Here is a 24,196-nt window from a genome sequence, read left to right as displayed (position 1 = left end):
TTGCATACAGTGAGAATGAATTCATATAATATTAGAATCTGAGCAGAATAAGAACCTGCACGATGATATCGTCTGTACAGGATAATATTCTTACTTGATACGTTTACATTCATTAATTTACAAAATTGATATACTTTTACTTTTATTCTTGTAATCATAATGATCTATTGAACTAAATTAATGTTACTGCGCTGCCAAAATAAAAACAGGTATTATTTGATCTGACTGTACAATCCACAGCCATGTTTCAAATGCAATTCCTCAGGAAAAAAAGGCGCGTTGAGCAATTTGACTTGGGAAGAAAAATAATCGGATTGACTGCTTTAACTGACCAATTAAAATATTTATAACCGAATTAAGACCAAAGAGAGTGTTGGTCTAGAACAGATCTTTTAAGGAAGAGAAATACATCGTTCGTAGAGCATATGTTTTCGAAACACTGAAAGTTTTGTATTGGCATTAACTTGGCGAAATTAGCGTTAAAGTATTCATTGCCTTTTTTTTCATTATAAATTTGCATTTGCATATTCATATTTCTTAATCTAGATTAGGTATTTTATTTAATAGTATATATATATATATATAATAAAGAGAAGGCATAAATAGAAGAAACCAGATAGGAGGGAGATACGGTCCACTCTTTATTTTGTATTAAATTACAAAACTCGTCAGTTTCCGGCGGCGACACCTGTTCACAGGTATGACGGCAGCCAGCCATCGGATTACTTTACCACATTTGAGATAACTAAACGAACTGTCACACAACGCGATCTTCCAGTGACATTTAACGCCCAAACCCATTTATCTCAATCCATTTTTAAATATCTGAGATATTTACTTCTTAATTAAAATATTGATAAAAATGTGCCTATAACCAATCGACTGATTGTAATAGCCATCTGTCGATGTAGGTCGATTCGGTGTATGTGGATAGACCTTTGTTTTAAAATGTCAGTTCAACAGTGCCAGTCCTATCGTAAGATTTTAACTTACACCAGTTTTTAAAATAATTAAGTTTTTGAAACATAGTATGTATATTTTAATATTATTTGTACGTAATTTATATAGTTTATTTGGTTTATATTGATTATCAAATATGAGTGTGAAATTGTTTTCAATCTGAGATTGTGGATTAATTATTGGATTCGGGGGTAAATGAGCATGACTACTCCGCCTTAGTAAATAAAACTAAACCAAGTGCGCATGTCATCACCGGAAGGGTGATCACGTTCAGGCTTAACACATTGAATGCTTAAACAATGGATACAAAGTAATAGCCGGAAACCAAAACTTTTTATGACAAATTTTGATTAAGTAAATATGAATGTTGGAAAATATGTATGAATGTAAATTATTATTTTCATTAAAAAAAAAAACATTTTTTCGGATTCGAGTGGTCGGCATAAGCACATTGGGTGCCGAAAACTCGGATCCGAGAGCTAGGCATGACAATGGTTTAAAAAAATTAACATGACGCTCGCACGGATCCGAGTGGGCGGCACCGCTACTATAGACGGTAGAACAGGGGGCAAAGGGGGCTCACCTGATGTTAAGTGATACCGCCGCCCATGGACACTCAATGACAGAGGGCTCGCAAGTGCGTTGCCGACCTGATTAAGAATTGGTACGCTCTTTTCTTGAAGGACCCTAAGTTGAATTGGGTCGAATGGTTTAACTTTAACGAAAACTTTTTTATTTTATGTTTAATTTATTTTTTTATCATCATGTATGGGAGTTATCGCGTAAAATACACAGTTAAAATTATAAATATATAAGGTTCTTTATTTTTAGATTATTAAAAGAACAATATAATAACTTATTTGTAATAAGAATTAAGATGTCTATCTCAGATGCTCAAAAATGGTTTGAGATAGGGTTTAGGCGTTATTCGCTAAGCGAGCCTATAAGATTCACAAATGATCATGAAACAGATAGAGAAATGTGAGGCCTAGACCTAATAATATTGCAGGTCATCAAGGTTTTATTTTTAGTTTTTATTTTAATATAATAATCCCAATTTTTCACTTACTCTCGATTCTATTTTACTTTCAGAATTGCGAAAGATAAATGTACAATCAAAATATTTTAAGCAAATTTTAAGCTGATTGAATGAAGGTCAAATTACAATCTTTAAAAAGTCCAATCGCTGTTAAATTACAAGAATCATACAACCGACAGGGTTCTCAACTTACAACATGAGAAATACAAAATAATAATTCATTAAAATATGTATGTGTATAAGCCGATGCTTATACAAATTTAAAAAACATATTAGGTATAAGAGCTTCTTAAGTATATCTATACGAGCATGCATTATAACATTACGAAATTACAGATTTATGTAACAAAAATTACGTACTTGTAATTCTAAATCTAATAATTCGATAATAAATTATAAATAATAAAAGCCCGTTAAATTTCTATATTTCTAAATAATATACATCTCAATTTTTAACCTTGTAAATATATATATTTCTAGTTATCCTATATCCTAACTTCCTTTAGTACCGTCGAAACCCTTTAAAAGCCTCCAGATTTTTCCAACTATCTTTGTCCATGCATTTCTTTCTCTATTCGCGTCCTACTACCGCTTCTATTTCTTCTATTCACCTTTTTTGGGCGTCCTCTTCTCCATCTTCCCTTCGGTCCCTATAGAATTTACGTATGAAGAATCTTTATTTCTATACTTCCTGAGATTATTGGATACAAACGAATCACGAACTCTACGCCGCTCTACGCCCTTGACTTGCGAACTGGTGGTAAATGTAAATTTACGATTAATTTAATTTGTTTTTCTTGACGTTCATAAGTGTACATGTTTACCTAAATGAATAAAGATATTATGACTATGACTATGACTAACTAATCGACTCAGGGGCGTTCAAGAAAAGTGCGTTCCAATTCTTAACAGGCCAGCATTAACATAAAATGACTCCTACTACATAACAAAAAGTCAAAACGCGTTTTTAAAAAAAAATTTAGTTTATATAATTTGTATTGGCAACCCTAGCCGTAATCCAGCCAGTGAAACGAGTTTCGCGAGAGGTGCGGGGAGGGACCGACCACGCGCGAGCCTAAGCGAGGCGCTGCGAGGCCGGTTACCCCTCGCTCCGAGGCACCTTTAGTAACAAATAAATACTGGTTATACACGGTCATGGAGAAGTTTATCGAAGCTGTGCGTATGCAGCCCTGTCTATGGAATCCGTTGGACCCAGATTACAGAGAGATGCACGTGAAGGACGAAGCTTGGTCCACCGTTGTAGAGATCTACAATAACCGATCTATAGCAAATAGTAAGTAGCTTGATGACGTCAACGATGACGTAAACGCGTTTTCGCCGCCAGATCTAAATGAATGAAATTTCTCAGCGCTTAATAAGAGAGCGCTATTTCTATTGGCGCTGTTCAATCAAAAAAATACCAAAGCGATAATAAACCTAGCAAGTGTGTATATATATGTATATTACTTAATATTATACTTTTTTTCTATTAGGTATTTATTACATTCATTTTCTTTTTTTTCCTTTGCGACTGAGGCGCAGACTAGCTGCTGTGTTCTCTGGCTGAATGACCAGCTCTGGAAAATTCTGCTCCCCAGCATAATGCTGAGTCAGGGCCAATTACAGCCACAGCATTACACATTTGAAGCTAGCTGAATGAAAATATTATTATAATCTTTTTTGATATCGCATTTTAAATTTTTATTTATTTGTTTGATTATTGTTATTATGTGTGTATGTTTTGTTTGTAATAAATGTCTATCTATGTAAACAATCATCGCACCCTTAAAATCAAAATGACCCCTAGTTTTTACCATAAATTGTAATTTCTCGTTTCCGACAATATCTAATAGCATAAGCGTCTCTTAGATTTACGAAGTCTTCAATAAGTCAAGGTAGTGTTTTGATTATCCAGCGTTGCAACCCCTAATGTTATCTTTGTTATAAGCTCATGTATAATAATTTTGCAGTTGACTCCCAGCTTCAAAATGTTTTATTAGATATATATTTGAACATGTCCATACCAACCGCCACCGAACTTAACTCGCTGTTAGATCTTTTATCCCACTATCATATAAAGTTTACTTTAATTCACAACTTTTAATAATTCAAAAGGAAGGAAGCAATGTCTACATATGATTGCGGCTGATGCAGATGCCATTGTAAACAAAATAGTGATGATTTTTTATATACACGAGTAACAAGTGTAACCTATTGTGGATGCGTCCAGTGTGTTTGTTTTGTGTTTTATTTTTGACTTTGTTTTTATTATAAGGATGTTTCTGTTTGGTTTCCGAATAAATAAATAAATAAACACGTTTTATTTTAAATCGTCCTGTCTATTGACAGCGTAAAATGAATAAAGCATTATTATTAAGGACGGTGGTTACGTGTGTGTGTGCACCAAATGTGTCATCTGATGTTAAGTGATACCGCCTGCCCATGGACACTCAATGCCAGAAGGCTCGCGAATGCGTTGCTGGTCTTTGTTTCTACTTTTGTCAGCAATTTCAATTCACGGAAAACATCGACATTTTCATTTAATCATAATAAATCCGCCTGTCAATAGTGAATGATTATTGGTATTAGGTACAAGAATACAAATCATTATATTATAGATACGTTAATTCGGACATATATAACTGTTTAATAACATTTAATAATGGCAAAATTGTTTTATTACAGTTCAAGTAGCAAAAATGGAATGGAAAAAACTACGCGACAATCACCGCGACGCGCTAAAGCGCGCGAAATTAGGCAAGAACAAATTATTACCCGCGCAAATCACGACTTGGAAGTACGCAAAAGCCATGCAGTTTCTAGAACCGCACATGAAATATAGAATAACAGAAAACATAGAAATGGAACCAACTAAACACGATGATGTGTCAACTACGGACGATTATTCAGCGAAGCGACGTTGCATAGAGAAAAGAAGCCTGGAAGGCGGCGCACTAGAGACGTTTTTCAAATGCATGTTACAGAGCACTAAAACGATGCCATACTGGATGCAGACACAGGTTAAAAAGAAGATATTTAGCGTTATCATTGAGGCCGAAGAACAGCTTTCGTCTCAAGGTCAAAGTGAAGTTGCAAGTGAATATGAATCAGAACAAACTATACCTTTAGGCATTGTTAAGGCTGAAATACAAACTGATAGTGACGATTGTACTTAAAATAAATATCGTATTGTTATAACAGCCTAAACATCCATAGTGAATGTATTAGAAATAAGTATGTGACGAATACCTAAATGATCCTAATCCTTGGGATTGATTTGCTCCAGTTCAAACAATTTGTATTAAAAACTTGGCGATTGAAAAGAGTGGCGGAAAGTTTCTTGCCAGTTCTTCTTACCCGCTCTACGCCCTTGACTTGCGAACTGGTGGTAAATGTAAATTTACAATTAATTTAATTTGTTTTTCTTGACGTTCATAAGTGTACATGTTTACCTAAATGAATGAAGATATTATGACTATGACTATAAGTACTCTATCGTACGATGAGGTAAACGCAGGCATAACGACATGAGTATACAAATCAGTTCAGTGGCTGATTACTTTAAAGAAAAATGATCAAAGCACTAAGTCTTGATATGCCAGCTTATATAACAATTGTAATTGATAGTTTATCTAGTTCTTAGGGTAGGAAATAAAACACTCCAATGATGACTTGATTCCATATATTATCTTCAATGATTTTACGTAAACTTTATACCTTTCAAATTTGAACAAAGGAATTGCCCGTGTGTTACAATCTCTTTTATAATTTATTCCCTACCAGCCCACTTCGGGCAGTTGTTCGAGTAATTTCGTAAACACGAACGAGTCAAATGAGTAACTATTAAGTACTATTGTTTAGAATTTAACTAAGTAAATATTAAAAGCTAACACGATGTTAATTTTAAAATATTTGTTTATTTTTTTATACATACATATAGATAGGAGGAGGTCTTGTTATATATAATTAATAAATTTATCCATCTATAGACATGCATAACACATCTTTTGTTTTTATCTCAAACTAATTTAATTCATATCGGTAACATAATAATAAATTCAACGAAGAGCGGTTCGAATTGTCGACGACCAATCTCTTTCCGAGCCGCTTGATCCTTTGGCGTTGCGTAGAGATGTGGGGTCACTCTGCATCTTCTACCGCATTTACCATGGAGAGTGTTCAGAGGAGTTGTTCGAATTAATACCTGCATTTGAGTTTCATCATCGGACGTCGAGGCAGAATACGAAGTTCCACCTGTATCGACGTCCACCGTTCCACAACTGCGCGTTTTTCAAGGCAGTTTTTGTCGCGCACCACCACTTTGTGGAACCAGCTGCCCATTGAAGTATTTCCGAACCAATTCGACTTAGGGACCTTCAACGAAAGAGCGTACCAATTCTTAAAAGGCCGGCAAAGTACTCGCGAGTCCTCTGACATTGAGAGTGTCCATGGGCGGCGGTATCACTTAACATCAGGTGTGTTTCTTCGTTTGCCTCCTGTTACATTGAAAAAGCACCGAATACTCACGTTACTATCTGTAACAATTGAAAATCTCATAGGTCGGCTCCTAGCTCAGTAATATGTTTCAGATGATAGCCCTTTAGATATTTTAATCAGACATTGTGTTCACCCCATGGGTGGATCCAGTGGGGGGGGGGGAGATAACCCAGGGTATGGACCATCTAGCTGTATCACCAATTTTAATTCTTGTTACTTTATCTTTTTTGTGCATCTGCCCTTAATTTGTCCCATGTCACAATACAGGTCTTTCTTATTGGGAAATGATTTATGGAAAGTTTTGTAATAAAACAACTTTGTTTAATTATAATTTTTTATCATTTACACATTACTAACACATCCATTTAATACCGAATTCACGAGTTCAAGCAATTAAACATTATTTAATTAAGTCTTAAAACCTAATGTAAAAAGACCTGATCAATATAAAATTTACATAAATTACAGTTTCCTTTTAAAGGAAAATTAAGAAAATTGATCAGATCTCCTTGTACATAAATTACAAAATCCGCAAATTTAACTCAAAATCATTAAACCGCTTCACATTATTATTAAATCTAAATGTTTTTAAGGTCTATTTATATAATTCTAATTAAATATAAAATCACCAGGCGTTTTTGTCCTGTCAAAATTTAGATAAAATCGTACTTCTAAAGCAATACGGCATCTGACAGTTGTCAAAGAGGTTTGTTAGTATTTGTAAAAAACAATATTTAATTAAAGTATTCCTATAGACAATAGAAGACATAGAACATTTCGTGGAAATTTTAAATAATACGAGTTTTTGACAGCTCTATTGACAGCTGTCAGACGCCACATATCAAATGGCTGAAACACTAAGACTCAGGATCGTGGGATTCATACGTCGACGCTTTGCTTGTCTGTAAAAAATGTATTTCTTATTAAATTTCGACATCTTTAGGGCCTGTTTCACAATGTATGGATAAAGTACCAAATAGCTATGCAACACATAAATTATTCGAAAGATAAAAGTTCTGAATAACATACTTCGCGTTTCATGACAAATAGCGCTATCTGACAGTCGTGAAACGCATAAATACTGTTTATCCTACCAATAAGTAATAAATAGTTTATTTGGAACTTATCCGAACATTGTGAAACAGACCCTTAAAGTAAGAACGTCTAAACTTACGATGGACAAAAATAAACAATTTATTTAATAGTAAAAACGGGGGATCGTCGCAGCCCATTTTAGTGGTTGCGTTGCCGGCATTTAAGAGAGGAGTATGGTATTTTTAAACACTCAATTCCACAGTTCGCTAGTTCGCAAAAGAAAATGTCAAGTGAAGAAGAATGGAAGACGGAATGAAAATATTACCACCGTATTTCTGTCGCTGTAAAGTTGTTAAATCGCATGTAAAATAGTTAATTGAATCGCTAGAGAGTAAATTAAAGAACGATTGAAATAAATTTTTATTCTAATTATGGTTCACTATTTTGGCCATCATAGCTTACACATATATACTGTAGTAAGCATTTCTTAAATATAAAATAAACGTTTCCATCATATATTACATATGTGTAACCAGAATGGCTTATAAGTAAATTTTCTGCTATTTATTTACACAATATTGTATGTTATTCTACTGTATCAACTATCTTATTGTCAAGTTTCATTAAAATCCATTCAGTAGTTTATACGTGAAAGAGTAACAAAACTTTCGCGTTTATTAGTAGGATTTTGGTGTCAAATTCGTGTATTGTATGACAATTGACTCACCTCACAGCTGTCATAAAAGTCCATAGTCGTTTCACTGTCCGGGAAGTTTACTGTAACCGTCTTGTTAGCTGGAATATTACTGGTATAGTCGCATCCCGACCAGCTACACGAGTCACCAGATATCTATGAAAATTAATAATTTATTATGTAATAATCTATTTATTTAATACATACAAATATAAAATAAATAGATTATTTTAGAATTAAATTTAAAAAAAACGAACGTAGAAGTGAAACCTTCCAAACTTTGGTTTCAAAATGATGAGATAAATTTAATTATTATTATAAATATCAATTATTAATGTTGATAACTACAATACAACTACTTATATTTCTATATCTTTAAATGAGCAATTCTTGTATATATATACATAATTGGAATCTCGGGATCGGCTCCAACGATTTTCATGAAATTTAGAATACGAGGGGTTTCGGGAGCGATAAATCGATCTAGCTAGGAATGATACTAAATAACAAAAAGGTGGTGTTTGAGTAGTCCCAATTTAAACTGAAAAATGAATCTTCCTGACATTCCTGACAAATTGCTTTAACGACACAACACTAAAGCTATTAAGGCATATATATCCTATATTGTTCATATTTCATCATTTTATCAGTATGTAATTCGTACTTAAGTATAACTTCCAAAAAACACAATTTATAAAAAAAATAAGAATACTCGGCCAACCAGGTACTAATTAATAATTTGAATATTAATTATTGTTTCCCTGTCTCAATGTAGTATTAGACTTATTAGTTTTTAATATCAATTTTAATCTATACGTTTAGTATCTGTATTTTTTTATTAAAACTAAAATAATTTAAGCTTGAACGAAACCGCGGCATTAAATGAAAAAGATTTGTGGACCACTGTACTGAATTCAGTTTTACTTACTTGAAACACTGTATCTGTATGTATAAGCATATCAGCAAGTATTTCCCCAGTATTGTTATCAGTGATAAGAATCTTCGGGGAACAGATGTCATGATCAAACAACACCTGTATGTGAGCCTCTTCTACTGTATTTCTTATTTCCTCTTGTTCTAATATGACTTCGCCATCACATGCATAGTACATTGCCGATTCTTCCTCTTCCTCCTACGAAAAATAATTCGGTCATCAAAATCAGCTCAGTGGTTTGGAGAGGTAATCTTTCTGCTGCGTACTTATTGAAAAATATTATTTTGTCTTCGTAGAAGTTGTTTTTTATAGCTCGCTTTTGAAGACTAAGAAGATATTTATTTAATGAAATTCCATTTAGTAAATTTACAAAATATAAACAAATCTACTCTAATTAATCACATTGAAATTGGCATTACGTAAAAGTAACACAGTAAATAAACAATATAAAATAACCATTAACTATGCAAAATTACTACTAGTAAATGTAATTAATTATTATAATTATGTAAAATTATCAGTCTTGTAAGCTATTGAAAATTTAATAATTACAATTATGAACGACTATAGTAAAGTGAAAGCCAAAATTCATTTTTTCATATAGGTACACTTATGAACTTCAAAAGAAATATTAAATGAATCTAATTTTACATTTACTGCCAGTTCTCAAATCAAGGGCGTAGAACGGAAGAGAAGAACTGGCAATAAACTCTCCGCCACTCTTTTTAATCGCCATGTTTTTTAACACAATGTTTGTAAAGAGCTGCAACCACTACACCATGTTCGATATGACATATTGAGTAATAAATAATAATAAAATAAATTAAAGTTAAGTAATTTGTAGTATATAAGTGTGTATTTATTTTCTCTTCAAAAGTAGCTTTTGCATGTACCCGACAAATAGTTAAGAGTTAAGACTTACCTCATTATAATAACCATCATAATCTTCGTCATAATCATGCTCATACTCTTCTTCAGCCTCAAAATGGACCTGCTTGGCGCCATCACTCTGTTCACCATTTTCTTTTTGAGAAGTCTCCGGTTGTGAGACATCCGCCCTCGAACTCTCCGCCATTCCCTTCGGCAGTCGGAGAGGAGCTACATTTCCAAACGGATTCTCCTTCTCTTCTTTCTCTTTTCGGATCGCGTCAGCGGCTGCTACTTGCAGTTTCTTTAAACATAATTATAATAATATATGAATTATTTGCTATGGGTCCGTACAAGTATTATGTAAGAACATATACTGAAATTTATCCCCCCCTTTCTCCTCCTGTTGTAAGCAACACTAAGCAAAGTTCTCCAAAACAGTACATAAACGTATCTAATATTATGTAAGAAATGCATTTCGTTTTCAAGCATAGACATAAGTAATGTGTAAAAAAGTTAATATTTACTGTTGACGTAATCACGAAATAAGAAAACCAAACCCCCCCCCCCCAAATGGTGCTTACGTACTGAATACTTGAACGCCAACAAAGTTATATTTAATCCCACTCACACATATACAGTATTAACAATATTCTTAACCTTATATAGGGTAGTAAAGGTAATAATAATAATCAAAAATAGATAAATAAATAAATCAAATTGATAAGTATGTCATTATTTTCAGGCCCTTTTATCAACTATATAATCGCTAACTTTATAGTAAACTTTTTACGCAGCTTTTCTTAAATATATAACTTAAGTTTATTAAAAAGCATAGATAACAGAGCCTCTGGGATTTTAAAGAAGAGTCCCTTTTCCCAAAAAAGTAACTAGCTTTAGAAGTCTAGTGCGGGGCAATGATACGAAATAATAAGAATAAGAGGGTAGACTTATAATTATCAATTAAACACTTACCAATAAGAGGGTAGACTTATAATTATCAATTAAACACTTACCCTCACACATTGGAGGACTTTATCCCGGAAGTTATTAGCGAGTTCAACCGATTTGAATCGAACAGCAAGTGTTTCCTGTGACCCATTCCCGTCGACGTAATTATTTCCGGCCCATGTCCAGGCGCTGTTAGAGTTCTTCATTGGCAATAATTCCAGATCCATAAAGATCAACATATTCAACACGGCCTTGTGTACTTGTTCGCGTCTTAGAAGCAAACGGTACGTTTGTCTATGTGGATGATATAATATCTTCATTTCACCAACTCCACGCTCTTTCCATTCGCGTGATTTCTCGTCGAATCTGTATAACTTACAGCGTTCCCCGAAAATTTTCTCCTAAACATTCAAACAAAAAAAATCAGCGCCGCTACAACCCCTTTAGGTCTTGGCCTCAGATTTCTGAATCTGTTGTCATGATCATTTTTAAATCTAATAGGCAAGTGTTGTCGACTTTTTGGGTCTAAGACATGTCGGTTTCCTCAAGATGTTTTCCTTCACCGTTCGAGCAAATGTTAAATGCGCACATATAAAAGTCCATTGGTGCACAGCCGGGGATCGAACCTACGACCTCAGGTATGAGAGTCTCACGCTAAACTAGGCCAACACTGCTCTAGAAAGCAGAAGGTAAAGGAAAACATCGTGAGCAAAACGGAATTAGGCCCAAAAAATCGATGGTGTAGGCACAGGAGGCTGATCACCTACTTGCCTACTACATTGATGTAACCATGGAATCTGAGGCCAAGACCTATTATTTACTTAAGATGTCATGTGGAACCGGACAAAATGGTTTGTAATCTCTGACATGTCAAAAAATGATAGCTGTCAGAATTCTACGGAATTAACTCTAAGTGATAATAAGAGTAAGAGAGAAAGCCTTCTCCACGCCACTGGCGAAGAACCTTGCGCTCAGATGGCACAAATAAAAGCCATATTAAAATATATATATATATATATTAAAGTTTATAATTAACAAAAAAAAACATAAGGGATGATTGTAGAGGGGAGAAAATTTAGGGTTGCATGTATTTTTGTATGGTGTATCGTAAAAAAATAAAAACGAAAAATTTTGTCTAAAAAATAAATAAAAAAAATTTAGGGGTGGACCCCTTACATTCACCCTTAACATTAAGGGGGATGAAAAATAGATGTTGTTCGATTCTCAGACTTACCCAATACGCAAACAAAATTTCATGAGAATCGGTCGAGCCGTTTCGTAGGAGTTCGGTTACTAACCCCGTGACACAAGATTTTTATATATAAGATATATTACTTAGAGATAAATAATGGAACAAAACATAAAAAATTAGATTTTTTGTACTGTGCTAATATTCTAGTTCTCTTTCTTACCTCATCCTCTTCGCCAGTGGTAACAATAATTTTATCAGGCAACGGAACAATAGGCTCATAATGAGGATCATATTCATCATCACCAGTCTTATCATTATCGGTGCTTTGATCACGAGCTGATGAGAAAAGTTGCAGACCAGCGCCTTCCCATTTAAAATCATTCGGTTTGTCTGTAATAAAAAATTCAATATTTATTGTAATCTGTGTTGGCTTTGTATGTATGTTTTTATCAAGTATATTCCAAATTTCATTAACATCTCTTCAGTGGTTTTTGAGGTATGCCATCATCTAAGATGAATTATAGTAAGAATTTCAAATACCCTATTTATACAGTAAAAACAGTCCTAAAAGTTTAAGTATTACATAAGCATACTGTGGGGGTGGGATTAGGGGGGGGAGATGAGCCTTTAATTTTCTGATTTGGTGAATACTTCAACAGTAATTATATACTTGTTTACACATATTACACATACAAAAGGGGAAGGAGAGGGGGGGATAAATTGCAGTAAATTTGCTTTCGTAAGAAATAAGACCGGCAACGCCCTGTAGCATCGAGTGTCCATGGGCGACGGTATCACTTAACAACAGGTGAGCCTCCTGCCCGTTCTATTAAAAAAAAAACTTAAACTCCCAATCAAACAAATATACATACTTTGAATGCCAAGTTCTGTTGTCTTCGATAAGTCAGCAAATGACAAGCTATCTGCGACCAACATTTTATTTACAACAGAGATTTCACTATCATCATTTGGAGCTTTTGTGTCTTGTGTATTCGTCTGCCCAAGAACATCGCTTGGTTTGCCTTCTACCTGAGCCGTTGGCCCAAACAAACTGCCTTGAGTTGGATTGCTAAAGTAATTCACCGGTTTTTGGTTGTCCGTTGAGAAAATAGATTTCACTTCTGGTTCGTTATTGCCAAACACTGATTTATTTGGCTCAGTCGATCCAAAGATTGGTTTATTTTGGACAGTGGACCCGAATATTGGTTTATTTTGATCTGCTGAACCGAATATGGATTTGTTCTGCTCCGTTGAACCAAATATAGGTTTACTTTGGTCTGATGATCCGAACACAGATTTATTTTGGTCTGTTGAACCAAATATGGAATTATTTTGGTTGGTCGCTCCAAATATTGATTTATTTTGCACTGTGGATCCAAACACCGATTTATTCTGCTCTGTCGATCCCAGTATAGGTTTACTTTGATCGGCATTTCCAAACACAGATTTATTTTGCTCTGTTGATCCAAATATTGGTTTATTTTGATCTGCAGTTCCAAACACAGATTTATTTTGCTCTGTTGATCCAAATATAGGCTTACTTTGATCGGCAGTTCCAAACACAGATTTATTTTGCTCTGTTGATCCAAATATAGGTTTACTTTGATCGGCATTTCCAAACACAGATTTATTTTGCTCTGTTGATCCAAATATAGGTTTACTTTGATCGGCATTTCCAAACACAGATTTATTTTGCTCTGTTGATCCAAATATAGGTTTACTTTGATCGGCATTTCCAAACACAGATTTATTTTGCTCTGTTGATCCAAATATAGGTTTACTTTGATCAGCAGTTCCAAACACAGATTTATTTTGCTCTGTTGATCCAAATATAGGTTTACTTTGATCGGCAGTTCCAAACACAGATTTATTTTGCTCTGTTGATCCAAATATAGGTTTACTTTGATCGGCATTTCCAAACACAGATTTATTTTGCTCTGTTGATCCAAATATTGGTTTATTTTGATCTGCAGTTCCAAACACAGATTTATTTTGCTCTGTTGATCCATATATAGGTTTACTTTGATCTGCATTTCCAAACACAGATTTATTTTGCTCTGTTGATCCAAATATAGGTTTATTTTGATCTGCAGTTCCAAACACAGATTTATTTTGCTCTGTTGATCCAAATATAGGTTTACTTTGATCGGCAGTTCCAAACACAGATTTATTTTGCTCTGTTGATCCAAATATAGGTTTATTTTGATCTGCAGTTCCGAACACAGATTTATTTTGCTCTGTTGATCCAAATATAGGTTTATTTTGATCTGCAGTTCCGAGCACAGATTTATTTTGCTCTGTCGATCCCACTACAGACTTACTTTGATCTGCAGTTCCAAACAAAGATTTATTTTGCTCTATAGATCCAAATATAGGTTTACTTTGAAATTTGAAATATGAAGTTGATTTTGGTGTAGATGTGTCCTCGTTTGAACTGGTATTTAGCTTTGGTGGAGCGAGAATAGAACTTTTAGTTGAAGCCTGAAGTCGGTTAGCAAAGGTATCTTTTTCTGATTTATCGGACTCCTTAAAAATACTGGTTAAGGGCGTGCCAAAAGTTGTTGTATCAATCGTTCTATCTAATGGGGTTCCGTACACAGAATTTGTAGTGCTTTGCGCGAAAGATGAAGATGCGTCTGGTTTTGATGGCTTTCTGGGCGTTTCCATAATATCTTCTTCACAGCCGCGACAGCCTTTACATGGTTCCTTTTCCGAGTACGTAAAGAAATTATCAGGTAACATCAACTCTTTGGCTCTTTGCTTGTCTTCTTCAGACGCCTCAGTTTCAGAAACAAAGATGACGTCATCGTCCTTTTCCTTTTGTGGGCCAAATTTGCTCTCTATTGCTTTATCAATTTCATTTTTGAACTCAAGTGCAATAGTTTTGTTTTGGAATCGCACACAAAATTGTTGTAAGTGCAATTCTCCTTCGCTGAAATCATTGGCAGCAAAGAACCATGTTTTTTCATCTTTGGGTTTATAAATGACATCGGGAGAAAGGATGTGGTTCAAGCATATTTTGTGAACCTGTTCACGGCGCATTAAAACTCTGAAAAGTATGAGAGATATTTAACACTAAAGTTGTTACAGTAATTAATGTAATCTAGATCATTATGGTCACATTGACCTCTATTGATACTGGGTATTTACAAAGATCGACATCGTTTAGCTATGAACAGAAGAATCACTCATTAGTTTTTTTATTACAGGTCAAACACAGATTGATAGAAAGATACGAAGGGGGTTTAGTCTCAAGGTTTCAAGTTCATTTAAGTTTTCTCAGTGAGGGTGTTTAGTTGCGCAAACACAAGTGTCTTATGATATTGATTATTTGTCTTAGGGTCTGTTTCACAATGTATGTAGTATGAAGATGCTCATCATCATCTTGAAGAGAATGTTGTACGCTGCCTCCCTGTCTAAAAACTAACTGGCGCGAAGACTTAATGTCTCGGACCGCTAAGTTATTCTTATACAAAAAATAATTGATGTAGGGTTCGAAAACTGAGAATATAGATAGAACTATTAAATTTATTTATAGCTAATTATATCACATTTCGGACATATAAATAGGCGATGAGAACTTGGAGAAACTGATCGAGGATGGTAACACAAAAGATACACATGACCATTCACCAACCAGATGGAGCGATCAAGTCAAAGATTTCTCATACTCAATAAAGAGAAGCGTTGGACAGAAATCAGTGGAAGATTAATCAGCTCCAGATATTTCCTTGAACTATGACTGAAGAGAGAGATACGGAGATAAGGGGACATACTAAGCACTATGTACAGAATTAAAAGTGTAATTTAAAAAACTGTTCTCTTTAAATATCAAAGAAATATGTCTACCCACCACTTGAGTTCATATACTAAACAACAATAGTTATTTTGTAAATTCAATATAATCTATATTTACCTTAGATTTCCTGAAATTTTGTGTTTTAATATTTTAATAATTCCAAGACCTCTTTCTTTCCATTCAGCGTTCGTGAAAATAAATAATTTTGCCCTGTGTCCATAGAGCTCATCTTCATTTTCTTCTCCAGTTACGACATCAATCTACAAATTGTATACAAGTTAAGACTTAACTTTTAAAGAACGCATTGTTAAGTGTTTCGGCTGCTTTGCTGATTTTTTTAAAATTCTGAGCTGTTTTTTTGTTGGTGGAGCCGTGATTCGACAGATTTACCTGCTTTTATTATATTTTTTTAACATTATGTATACCAAAATTATCATATTTTTAGAAAAGATACCTTATTTCTAATAAGTACACGAAAATCAAAGAAACTGTACAAATTAGTCTTTATTTATTTATTGAAGTTTGCCACATACATAATACTATATTTATGGTGTAATATATACCGTATATATGATTTGTAAAAAAATTTTGATTTGCCTGAAGTGATTTGAATAAAAACTACGTATTTTTAGTTAATATTTTAAACAAATTTAGTATTTAGTATTAAGTATTTAAAACCAAAAATTCTTTAGTTTGTGCTTTAGCTCCCAAAATATTGACTTAAATATAAAATTAGATAGTAGACTTGCAACACTGCTCATAAGCTCATGAGCACTGTTGGCCTAGAGGCTCCAGCGAGCTCCTCTCATACCTGAGGCCGTAGGTTCGATCCCGATTGTGCACCAATGGACTTTCTATGTGCTCATTTAACATTTGCTCGAACGGTGAAGGAAAACATCGTGAGGAAACCGACATGACTTAGACCTAAAAAAGTCGACGACAGGTGTCAGGCACTGGAGGCTGATACTACCTACTTGCCTTAATTGATCATGAAACAGATTCAGAAATCTGAGGCCAAGACCTAAAGAGGTTGTAGTGCTACTGATTTATTTTAGTAGATTGCAAGCTCCACGGTTGTCTGAATCAGGAGTTATTAAATTAAAGCCGTCTATAATATGGTAGATGGGTTCCGCGTTATACGTATTCTCGCATAACGCGATTTTACAAATGATTCACATTTAACCTGTAGGTGATACGTTTTCCTTGCAATTTAAGCGTGACTTAGCAAATTTAGATCAACTCACCTTGTCCGGCATTGGAATCACTGGGCTGAAGTGTATACTGGCTCCCTCATCATCAGAAACATATTCTTCATCAGCACTTTCGTCACCCTTACTTTTTGGAGATTTCATTGGGCTCTTTCCCTTTGTTGGCGATTTCGGTTTTAAAGCGAAATGAAATGAGCCGCCATCTTTCGACCCGAAGGTATTCGACGTAGGCGTGGGTAATAAAGCGGGTTTTTGCACTGCCGTATCTGTCTCAGTTTTTTTAGCACTGAAATTTATCGCGGCTTCACTGCCATTTGCATCTACCACATCGCCAAATGGTTTTGCAGTGGATTCTTTAGCAATGCCGAATTTAAATGTTTGCGAAGCATTTGTATTAAAAAGAGACACTGGAGCAGTTGGCTCCACTGTCTTTTGAGGGATACCAAACGAAAACTTGGGTGTTGTTGCCGCTGATGTTGCAGTTGTTCCAGTTGTTGTTGCACCGGGATTTCTTGGACTATTGCATGCTGGACACACTTCTTTATCTTTCTCATTTCGTACGAAGCATTGCTGGCACTCCCACGATCCTTCTTTCGGTTTGAATTTATCGCCCCAACCGGAAACGGCTGGTGATTTAGCGGGTTGACTTGGTTTCGCTGGTTGTGTGATGCCAAAGTTAAACTTGGGAGCGCTTTCTTTCGGCCCATCAGACTTTGGGTTGAGGTTTTGACCCCCTGGGCTATTGCACGCGCTGCAATTAACGTTTTCGGCCTGATTACGGACGAGACACTGCTTGCATTCCCAAGAGCCTGGTTTAGGTTTGAACTGATCACCCCAGGAGCTTTGAGTTTTAGTTTGAACTGCATTGGGCTGACTGGAAGGAGTACTCTGTGGTTTCGGCTGCTCACAGCAAGCACATTTAGTAAAACTTTCTAAGTTGTTTGTATAACATGCTGTACAGTACCAAGATCCTGGCTTGGGTTTAAACTGATTACCAAAGCCACTAGAATTGGTTTTAGAAACAATTTCTTCTTTTTCGGCTTTAATGTCCTCTCCCATATTAGCTTGAGCTTGCTTTACTGCTTCAATGAAATCATTACAAGTCTGCACTGTTTTAAAACGAAGACAAAAGGTTTCAGACATCAATTCACCCTCAGAAAAATCTTTAGCGCACCATGTCACAGCCTTGTCCATGTTTGGCATTTTCACAAATGTAATGTCCTTAGTAATAGCGTGATTACAGCAGACCTTCATTATTTGCTCTCTTCGCATAAGTAGACGAACTTTCTGATTATTTTCTTTATTTTTCAGTAACTTAATATTCCCGAGACCTCTTTCTTTCCATTCTTTAGCTTGTCCATCAAATCTCAACAACTTAGCTCGATGTTCAAATAATACTATTTCGTCTTCTTCGCCAGTCTTTTGTTCAACTAAAGCTGGTAACGGAACCACTGGTTTAAACTCAGCTGTTGGTTCAAACTCCTCTACAAGATCGGACGTATTTGCGTTGTCGGACGATTTGCCGGATGATTTCGTGTCTTTACTGTCCATCACTGAAGTGGATGTAGTACCAAAAACGTTGCCAAACGGAGAACTAGTTGCATTCTTAAAAGTTATGCCGCTGAAGACGTTAACTTTAGATGTCGGTGTTTCATCCTTAACAGCCTCTTTTTTAGGTGCTTCTATTACAGTTTTAAATGAAGGAGTACTACTAAAAGTGAAACCACCAATAGTGGGTTTGCTGATTGGAGAATCACTTTTATCTTCAGTTGAAGTAATCAATTCACCTTTTTCTTTAATATCTTCATTCGACGTTTTCACATCAGAAGAACTTTCACTTCTGGCCTTTTCAAAGGCATCGAAAAATTCTTTGGCAGTGTCTGCAGTCTTAAATCGTATACAGAACTTCTCTAATATAAGAGATTCTTCAGCAAAATCATTAGCCACCCAAAAGTAGGCTTTTGCTTCGTTCTTCATAGGTTTGATTTCCATTTCTGGGACAATTATGTGATTGGCACATATTTTATGCACTTGTTCCCTACGCATCAGGACTCTTACTTTTCCAGTAACATTATGTTTTAAAAGCTTCATCTCACCGATGCCTCTCTCTTTCCATTGTTTATCTACGAAACGGAATAATTTAGCCCGAGCGCTAAATATCGAAGTTTCATTCTCTTCTCCTGTTGTTACTTTCACTTCTGCTGGCAACGGAATTATTGGTTTAAAATCTGGACAGGGATCATAATTTTCAACAGAGGTGTTACTTTTTTCAGATAAAGTCCTAGATTTATTTAAACTTGTGTTTGGTGATGATGATTTGTAAGGCCCATCTATAACTGATTTAGAGACTTCGGAAGTGAAAAAATTCTCACTCATAACAGGTTTATTCCAAAGAGATAGGTTCTCCGTCAGAGTAGAACTTTGTGTTGCTTCTTTTGTTCCTGATAGATTAAAAATGGGTGGAACAACTGATTTAGCCTCTGTGGTAGATGGCATTTGTATCTGATAATTATGAGGACTCCCTTTTATATGTTTCTGAGGAATAGTGACGCTCAGAATTGGAGCAGGTGTCGTAGTACAGGAAGGTAAAGGATCCGATGATGTAATAACGACATTGACAGGCAATGATCGCGCTACTGGTTTAGCATTCGATGTTGGTGTTATAATTTTACTTGCGACGGCTGATGATGTAGAAGCGACTATAGTAGTGGGTCCAATGGAGACCACAGGGATACTTGGAAGGTTTGGAACTACTACAGGTGCTTGCGGTATCCCTGGCTGAACTAGATTTGCCATTTCAAGGTACATTTGGTCAGATGCGGGATAAATGCCTGGGTAAGTTGGTTGTCCTTGGTTTGGATTAAACATTGCAGATGAAACCGGAACTGCTGTGTTTTGTGTGAGTTGGGAGAATTGATTGTAGAGATTGCAAAAGTTCTGTCCGTACAACTGATAAGGATTAGGTGGCACTGGAAACGGTGGCACCAATCTTTGTGCAAATGGTGGTATAACTGGCGGTGGAGGAAATGGTATCTGTGTAGGAAATGTAGGATTGTCATTGGAGCGATAGTCATCATTTAAATTATACAGATCGCTTTCATCGATTGTTTGCTCGGATTTCTTTAATTTATTGACTTCTCTTTTTAGATCGGCAATTTGTTTTTTTAGATCTGCAACATCTTTACATTCTTTTCGACATTCAGAGACTTGATCTTTCACTTCTTCGACTGACAACTTTAAAAGCTTAAACTGTTCCGTTGTTTGTTCAATATTGGAATGGATTGTGTTGATAATTTGATTTCCTAACCTCCTATTTTCATCAAACCAGTTCCTCGTCTGATCTTTAAAGTCTTCTATTGTAGCATCTCTCTTTTGAAGACTTTTTATCTGCTCTTCAATGACTTTTAGATTTTGCTGATCAACATGACTGTTATTGAATACTTGTGAGTCCAATGCCGTTCTGTAATTGGTTGAATTCAAATTTATCTGGTTCTTTGATACTTTTGGTGTAGAACTGAGACTATGATGTCTCAAAGGAGCACTATCAATTTCAGAAACATTTTCATCTGATGAAAACTTAGTATCACCATCATTTAGAACAGAAAATGAAATGTTTGAATCCACAATACCCAGAGATGACTCAACATCCTCTATGAGATCTTGAATATTGGAAAATAGAGGCAAACATTTGTATGATTCTATTTTTTTTATACCTTCAAGTGCTTTATAAGCATAATACTTAGATTTCCCCAATAATGTAACAAACTTAGAGTTTCTATCATTATTCTTGATTAGTTTTTCTTCATTTGCAATCTTCTGGTATGATGCACCAAGGTAGAAATAACTTTCAGGTGATTTTAAATCGGTTAAATATTCAATTGCTTTAACATACTCATCATCGTTGTAATTTTTCAGAGCAATATACAATTTACTTTCATGTAATAGTGTGTTTAACTGTTTATTATCCAATTCATTGTGTGAATAAGCAAAAAGCCTTTTGCTAGGCAGTTTAACCATTGATTTTGATTTTAATTTTTCTAGAAGAGGAACGGCAGAAGCATAGTAAAGGTATGCCCTAGACTCAAGCATACTTTTATCATCTATTGTAGTTTGTTTAGATAAACTACTAAATATACCACCGAGAATACAAAGCAGTTCAGGATCCAAGCCGTGGTTGTCCACACAGCGTACTACTTCTATTCCTCTACTTAATGTTGAGCGGATATCTGTGTATTCACTTCCTAACTCATTCTGTGTAAATTTATATGCACAGTCCCACCATTTAATTTGAGGCAAGGAACATAATAAGTCGGAAATATTTGCAGGTATAAGGGTTGGGACATCTGCTGCAATATAGTTACGTTTTTCTTTCTGTTTCTTAGCTGACAATGTAGCAGAATAGAGGAATGCTAATATATCTAACTTACTCAATGACTCTGGCCCACATGAAGTAATGGACGGTGAAAGCATGTCAAATATGGTACATTTAAAGTCTGATAACTTTGAGTAGTTTGACAGAATCCATACAAAATGATGAAGTGAATTTGGATAAAGTTTCTGTGCTTCATCATCAAAGGCTTGCACTTCTAGTTTTTGGGGAAGTTTCGATGATGGTGCTTGAAATGAATTAGATGTGATATAAGATTCGGCTTTAGCTCTCTCATCTTTACTCACATAAATATTCTCAAATAGTTTATCTTTCCAATTGTTGCTGCTACAAAATTGTGATATTTGATCTAGGAATAGATGACCTTTTTCTTGGTTGTTCCCAAGAATCATATGTCCTGATTGCGAGCATCTATATGACGCTTCTCTATACCAGCGAAAAACAGCCGTCTTTTGTTTCTCTGGTGCACCAGTTAACCAAGTGGGATGAGGATCTATTGGTGATGTTTGCCATGCAGTTAGCAGTAACAAGGAAGAGTACTTTGTAGCATCATACCAATTAAGTTTTTCTTTCTTAGCTCTCTTAAGTAGTAATGTTGCAGCGAGGAATGCAAATTGCCCACGATGGTGTCTCAAAAGATGAGAATGAAATTCTGCATAACCAGACATAGGCCCAGCTTTAGCAACTGACACTATGGCCTGGTCATATTCCTGAAGGAATTCTTTAGATTCAATTAAGCTCATTGATGATCCTTGAGGTACTTCAGTTTCACTTAAAGTACAAAGTCTTTCCTTGACAGTCAGTAATAGCAATTGGTATAGCCAATCAATGATTTTATCTGCATTGCATTTCAGAACTTCCGATAATGTTTCATACCAGATTATATTGTTTAGAAACTGAGCATTTTCAAACTCTACATTGCAACTGTGATCAAAGGCTTCTTTCATTTTATTGGTTGATAAATAATGCTTCAACAAGCGTACATGAAGAACAGCATCTTTTGGTCGAGCAGCTAGTTCAGATGTGAGAAGGTTTACTATTGCTTCTGGGTTGGGGTTGGCTACAGCTAAAAGTCTTTCTCTAAGTTTAAAGGTAATAGGATGTTTGGGAAATGCCAATTCTGCTTTTTCACACCAATACCTGGCTCGTCCAGCTTCAATAATAACATCTTCATCAGCAAGCAACTCACAAACTGTAAAAAATATTAAATGTTAAGTTAAATGAAGTAGAAAGTAACACCATGGTTCACCAATTTATATCACAGATTTGATTCTTACTGGGATCACAGTATTAAACATAGCAACGAGATAATCTTTATATATTTTTTTTAATTTACAGTATCAAAATGTTTATATAGTTCTGGTGGATCGTTTACAAATTTCTAATATTACACAAAATATCGAAAAAATTGTTTTAATATTTAATTAGTTTATATTACAACTCAAGCAGCATAAATTACTCCAAATCTCATGGAGGTGTTCGAATCAAGGTCCCCCGAGACTCCTACATACTCAGTATAATCAAATTCAAGGTATTGAATTATAAACCCAACTTGCAACGCTGCTAGAAAATCATAACAAATAAATGTGATAGAAAGAGTAAGACTTATCCTTTTTTGCATCGTAAAATAAGTTAGAACTTACTATCCAAGATGATATTTGTTTGGCCAGGGTCTAGGTCGAGAGATATTTTAAGCTCTTCCAGAGCTTTATCTTTCAGTCCGAGTTTTCTAAAAGTCAGTCCGAGAAGCTTATGTGCGGCTGCATTGTTAGCTTTGTAGGTAAGATATTGTTCCAAGTATTTTTGGCAGCTTCCATAGTCTCCTACTTCAAAATATAATCGGGCAACCGTGTAGGCTCGAGCGTTAAACTGAAATTCAACTTAAAGTATATACTTTTCTTTAAAAGCTGGCTAAAGAAAATGTTAACGGATTTACAACTCACGTCTTTGGGTGATAATTTCGACAGTAACTTTTCCACGTGTTTGTCGACGTCTTTTTTGTTCCTATACATTGTTCTGATTAATTATTGTCCTGAGAAACGGTATTTAATGTCACCACTCTAAAAACATTAAGATTATATGAATTATAAAAAGCAAAACCAAATTTTTGCAAAACCCTCAAGCGCATTTTCTAGTACATTTTTGACGTGCGGGAGACCGCGATTTGTTGCTATGTACCAACATAAAGAAATTAGAACGGACAAAAATTTACTGCCACGATTAAAAGCATTTTTTCCACAGATTCATAATTCAGTAAATTTGAGCGAAAGTGAGAAAAGTAATAATACATATATAAAAAAACCCGATTGATTGTCCATTGATTACGATTTACGATATTATAAATAATCATTTTTAATAAGATAAATTACAATAGTGATAAAGATAAAATAATTGCATTTCCATATTATATAATTTAAATAGTTAAGTGTTCAATTAGAAATCACTTTCGTCTTTGTTTTTTTATTGTTCTGATATTGAAAAATGATAAATAAGTTTTTTGTCTATTTTTATGGCAATAATTTTAACTTTATGTGATACAGAAGTTTAAAACAATTTATACCCAGTTGACTGAGCGCAAAAAACCAAGCTAAAGAATTTGGGAGTCATGGAATGTTTGGTTGAAAAGCAGCAAG

At 34.9% G+C, this 24,196-nt stretch overlaps 2 protein-coding genes across 2 annotated transcripts; one reads left to right on the top strand and one right to left on the bottom strand.

The window, feature by feature from the left end:
* Positions 1 to 3,028: 3,028 nt before the first annotated feature.
* On the top strand, positions 3,029 to 5,341 carry LOC111000557. The gene is made up of 2 exons (XM_022270040.2): positions 3,029 to 3,293; positions 4,685 to 5,341. Exons 1-2 carry the CDS (start codon positions 3,155 to 3,157, stop codon positions 5,173 to 5,175), a joined length of 630 nt encoding a protein of 209 aa, XP_022125732.2. The 5' UTR covers positions 3,029 to 3,154; the 3' UTR covers positions 5,176 to 5,341.
* Positions 5,342 to 7,343: 2,002 nt separating this feature from the next.
* On the bottom strand, positions 7,344 to 23,726 carry LOC111000556 (E3 SUMO-protein ligase RanBP2). The gene is made up of 12 exons (XM_022270039.2): positions 23,702 to 23,726; positions 23,507 to 23,623; positions 23,207 to 23,432; positions 17,213 to 22,755; positions 16,086 to 16,228; positions 13,042 to 15,218; positions 12,390 to 12,559; positions 11,043 to 11,378; positions 10,082 to 10,330; positions 9,154 to 9,357; positions 8,259 to 8,381; positions 7,344 to 7,398 (listed from the first exon to the last, which is right to left on the bottom strand). The coding sequence occupies exons 2-12, from the start codon at positions 23,573 to 23,575 to the stop codon at positions 7,354 to 7,356; spliced, it is 9,285 nt and encodes a 3,094-aa protein (XP_022125731.2). The 5' UTR covers positions 23,576 to 23,623; positions 23,702 to 23,726; the 3' UTR covers positions 7,344 to 7,353.
* Positions 23,727 to 24,196: the final 470 nt, after the last annotated feature.

The sequence above is a fragment of the Pieris rapae genome, chromosome 23 (genome assembly GCF_905147795.1).
Source record: "Pieris rapae chromosome 23, ilPieRapa1.1, whole genome shotgun sequence".
NCBI classification, from domain to species: Eukaryota; Metazoa; Arthropoda; class Insecta; order Lepidoptera; family Pieridae; genus Pieris; species Pieris rapae.
Note: the sequence above shows the minus strand (reverse complement) of the source record. Positions and strands in the feature narration are given on the sequence as shown.